Source organism: Suricata suricatta, chromosome 7 (assembly GCF_006229205.1).
Source record: "Suricata suricatta isolate VVHF042 chromosome 7, meerkat_22Aug2017_6uvM2_HiC, whole genome shotgun sequence".
In the NCBI taxonomy this organism is placed as follows: domain Eukaryota; kingdom Metazoa; phylum Chordata; class Mammalia; order Carnivora; family Herpestidae; genus Suricata; species Suricata suricatta.
Genome location: NC_043706.1, coordinates 811175 through 812120, shown reverse-complemented (window position 1 = coordinate 812120; position 946 = coordinate 811175). Strand labels below are relative to the sequence as shown.

The 946-nt window shown below is 41.8% G+C and overlaps 1 protein-coding gene across 1 annotated transcript in view; it reads left to right on the top strand.

The window, feature by feature from the left end:
- The first annotated feature begins 764 nt into the window (after window positions 1-764).
- The window catches only part of LOC115296959 (olfactory receptor 2B11-like), a 1112-nt gene continuing 930 nt past the window's right edge, over window positions 765-946 (top strand). The window contains exon 1 of the mRNA XM_029945450.1: window positions 765-890. Coding sequence (XP_029801310.1) covers window positions 765-890 — 126 coding nt within the window. The remainder of the gene's footprint in view (window positions 891-946) is intronic.

The following is a 946-nucleotide window of genomic DNA, read 5'->3' as shown; positions in this document are numbered from 1 at the left end:
CTGCCAATTTTGTGGTAGATTTCAACTCCTCGTGTGACAAGCATGAACACACATCACATTGTTCTCTTAAGCACTGGTGCCGTGAATGTCTCATGTCACCAGACAGTGCTATCAATTACTGTTTGTCTTGTTCTTGAGTACTGAACCTGTGGCAAGTACTGAACCATTTCCTTTCAGCTGCATGTTTCTTGTTATGACAAAAGATTTGTGCCACAAAAGTCAGTTTAGGATTAGAAGCATAGGCCCAAGAAACAGCGCTATGAATTGTTCCTATGCATTCATACTAATCCTGTTGTTGGAGGTCAGCACATCTTGAACTAATCTGAATCACATCATGAGTTCAAGCAGAGTAGCACAGGGCCAGCAGATGGTGGATAAAAGAAAAGAACCCATGTGGAAAGTCAGCATGGCTAGTTCACTTTTCTGTTTTCTTCTTCTTTTTTTTTTATGATATAAGAGCAATCGTGAGCTTCCCCTTCCCTAATAATCTTACTAATAAAACTTGCTCTATTGCATTTCTTAGGCAAATACAGAGATTTATTGCCTTTTTTCTTTAGGCGTGCTGCAAAATAATGAGGTTTGGCATGGAGACTCATACTTTTCCATGATTCCAAGTATCTAACAACTTCACTGGAGTTACACCACAGAGAAAATCCTTGCATTATTCACTCTTTCCAAATGAATAAACTGGCCCTCAGGAAACCCCATACTGGAATGCAAGTCCTCACTTTGACTTGAATTCCCCAACAAGAGCAACGACAGTCATGAATCCGGGCAATGCAAGCTTTCCAAAATTCTTCATCCTCCTGGGTTTCTCTGACCATCCCTGGTTGGAAATGCCACTCTTCATAACGGTGCTTGTGGCTTACATATGCACACTAGTGGGAAACATCTCCATTATCGTGGTGTCCAGGGTGGACCCTCATCTGGACAGCCCTCTGTACTT